The following is a 2,721-nucleotide window of genomic DNA, read 5'->3' as shown; positions in this document are numbered from 1 at the left end:
CAGGAGGCCCTGCCTCGCGCGCCATTGCTCCGGAGGGCCCACCCGGCTTCTTCTGGCCCGGCCGGCCTTGCTCTACAGGAGAGACCGCCGGGGAGCTTCCTCCAGAGTGGCTTGGGGAGCCTCTCCCACCACGTCACTGCGCCGTCGGACTGCTCGGGCTCCAGAGCCACTTGCAGCTGACTGTGGCCTAGGCTCTAGGCTCCCGGCTCCAGGTTTCCCGCCTCTGGGCCGTGCGTGGTAGGTGTGGGGGAGGAGATAGTTTCTAAAAGTGAAGGGTTGACTTTGTGGACTCTGGATTGAGGAAGGGGCCGGCTGGCCCTGACCTTCCCTCCCTCACTCCCCCACCCATCTCAGAGGGAACCAGGAGCTGTTAGTAGCAGCCTCCCGCCCTAATCTTACCTGTTTAGCCTCAGGAAAGGGCCCCTCCTCAGGAGCTGCTGTGTCCCCCCAACTCCTCCTCTCTCAGGGTGTGACTGGAGGGACCTTAGGGAGTGAACTGAACAAGCACTTGGGGAGAGTCAGGAACCTTCCTCAAGAGAGCAGGAACCCTGACAAGTAGGCTGTTTCCCTGGAAGGAAAAGGAGCTATTTCCGGACCCCCGGCAACCTTCCACCCAGAGCTGCTGGCTGACCTGTTGGCCAGGATCCCTCCTACCTCACTGTGGAGGCCCAGGCCTCACTGAGGTCAGAAGTCTAGGTCCTAAGGAAAGGCCAGGCATCTGATTTTTGAGACTACATGTGTCTTATCTTGTAGTTCCTGTGAATCCAGCCCTCCCAAAAAAAGGGCAGAGCTCCAGTATTTATTCAGAAAGCTCCACCCATTTCCAGCCAGAGGCTCCCGACATATGTGGAATGTGCCTTCTCACAGAAGCTCCTCCTCCCAGAGACTCCAAGGTCTATGCCTAGACTCCTTCACCTCAAGATTGGTCTCTGGAGCAGCTCCGCTTTTGGAAACTTTCCCAGTTGGCTAGATTGACTAGCACAGGGGCAGCAACCTAAGTCTGAGAACTAGGGGCTCTAGAGAACTCGCTTAAAAAGGAAATAAAGCGCTATGGGTCCTATAGGAGGGATTGGGCGCTTGATGGGATCCTGCTGGCCAGGAAGAAGGACAAACCTATGACCTATGATGCTGTGCAGGTAGTGGGGCTCCCTGCCACTGAGGGCTGGAGGGTTGTCTACCAGCTCTGCTGCAGAGTGTGAATGCCTAGGCCTCTGCTTCAGAGTCCTTGTCCTGGGTGACTCCCCCCAATCCCCCCCAAAAAAAAAACTGGTCAGCACCCTCACTTACACCTCCAAGGGATGTTTCTCCAAGGGAGAAGCCCTTGGATCTGCTGGTCTCTAAGCCAAAAATGTGGGTTTGGGAAATAAGCAGCTTGTTCATTTCATTTTCAATTGCTTCCAGGGAAAGGCGGGGTTGCAAAAAATGGGCAAAAGATAGAGGAAGTTTAGATAAATAGAAACAGCTGATGACTGATGACACAGGAAGGAGAGGGAGAATTTAGCTTTTTAAGCTTTGTTCTTTTTTTTTTTTTAATTTATGCATACAGAACTGGGGTACAGGCCAGAGGTACGGGGGCAGTGAGTGGATCACCAGAGACAGAATGGGGAGCAGAACAGGCAGATCCACAAAGTACACTGCTGGGGGAACAGCGGGTGGGTCAGAAGAGGTCTGCCGTGCCATTGGGTCACCTTCCTGGCTGGGAATTGAACTTGCACTGAAGCGGCTAGGCTAGCTTTGCAGTGCTATGCTTTAAGCCCTTGAGCCACCAAGGAGGGGCCTTCTTCTTCTTCTTTTTTCTTTAAAGCTTTGCTCCTTGCGTCAGATGTTGACCATGCCAAGACTTGCGGGGAGATTCTAGGCCAGCAGAGATAGGCTTGTTGAGCCAGAGAGCGTGGGTACCATTGCTGGAACAGATTATCAAGGCAGCCAATTTTGTGTAACATCATGTGCCGTCCTTAAACAGTCTAGCACTGTTGGCCATGGCCTTGAGATGATCATACAAAATCAGTTACAGAAACATACACCCAGATTCACACCCTTATACACTCAGGGGCGTGAACATTTACACCCAAGGGGTGAGCAGGTTTTAGTCAGCAGGGTGGCAGGTTTGCCTCTTACTGTTACCTAAAGTCAGCTTTTCTGTGCTCTTTCCTGAAACCTTGTTGTCCGAGATCTCCCAATATAAGTGAACAGACCTGGACACAGCGACAGTTTGAGGATAGAGGTTATGACAAAAGTTATCCAGGTGCTGGCAATGGACGAGGGTCTGGCTCCAGAGTTGACAAGAATGTCACCCATGAAGTTTCCTTCTCCCCACTTGTTTCACTTCAGTGCCTCTCTGAATCAACCTCTAGATATCTCCCAGGTGATTCTCTTCTCCTTTCCCCCCATTTTGTCCTTGTTATAGGCCATCTTCATCTCTTACTTCCTGCTGGAGTCCCTGCTTCCAGTCCATTTCCCACAGAGCAGTCGTGCTGTTCCTCTTCGAAAAAAAGTCTGACATGCTCTTGCCTAAATTTCTTCTGGGGTTTTCCATTGTTCTTAGGATATACCAGTTTCCTTTATTTGGCTTTCAGATCTTGTGTCTGTTTTCACTGACCTCCCTAGTCTCAGTAAAGAATACAAATCCCTTGGCCTCTATCTCTGGCTATATCAGCCATGTGCTGCCTGCTGCCTCTGGGCTTTGACACCTGCTTTTCCCTCAACCTCCAACTGGTAGGA

At 51.8% G+C, this 2,721-nt stretch overlaps 1 protein-coding gene across 1 annotated transcript in view; it reads right to left on the bottom strand.

The window, feature by feature from the left end:
• The window catches only part of DPEP2 (dipeptidase 2), a 6,485-nt gene extending 4,539 nt beyond the window's left edge, over positions 1-1,946 (bottom strand). Inside the window, exon 1 of the mRNA XM_012730472.1 lies at positions 1,900-1,946. Coding sequence (XP_012585926.1) covers positions 1,900-1,946 — 47 coding nt within the window. The remainder of the gene's footprint in view (positions 1-1,899) is intronic.
• Between the last annotated feature and the right edge of the window lie 775 nt (positions 1,947-2,721).

The sequence above is a fragment of the Condylura cristata genome, unplaced genomic scaffold (genome assembly GCF_000260355.1).
Source record: "Condylura cristata isolate star-nosed mole 26May11 unplaced genomic scaffold, ConCri1.0 scaffold00028, whole genome shotgun sequence".
NCBI classification, from domain to species: Eukaryota; Metazoa; Chordata; class Mammalia; order Eulipotyphla; family Talpidae; genus Condylura; species Condylura cristata.
This window is presented reverse-complemented; position numbering and strand designations above follow the sequence as displayed.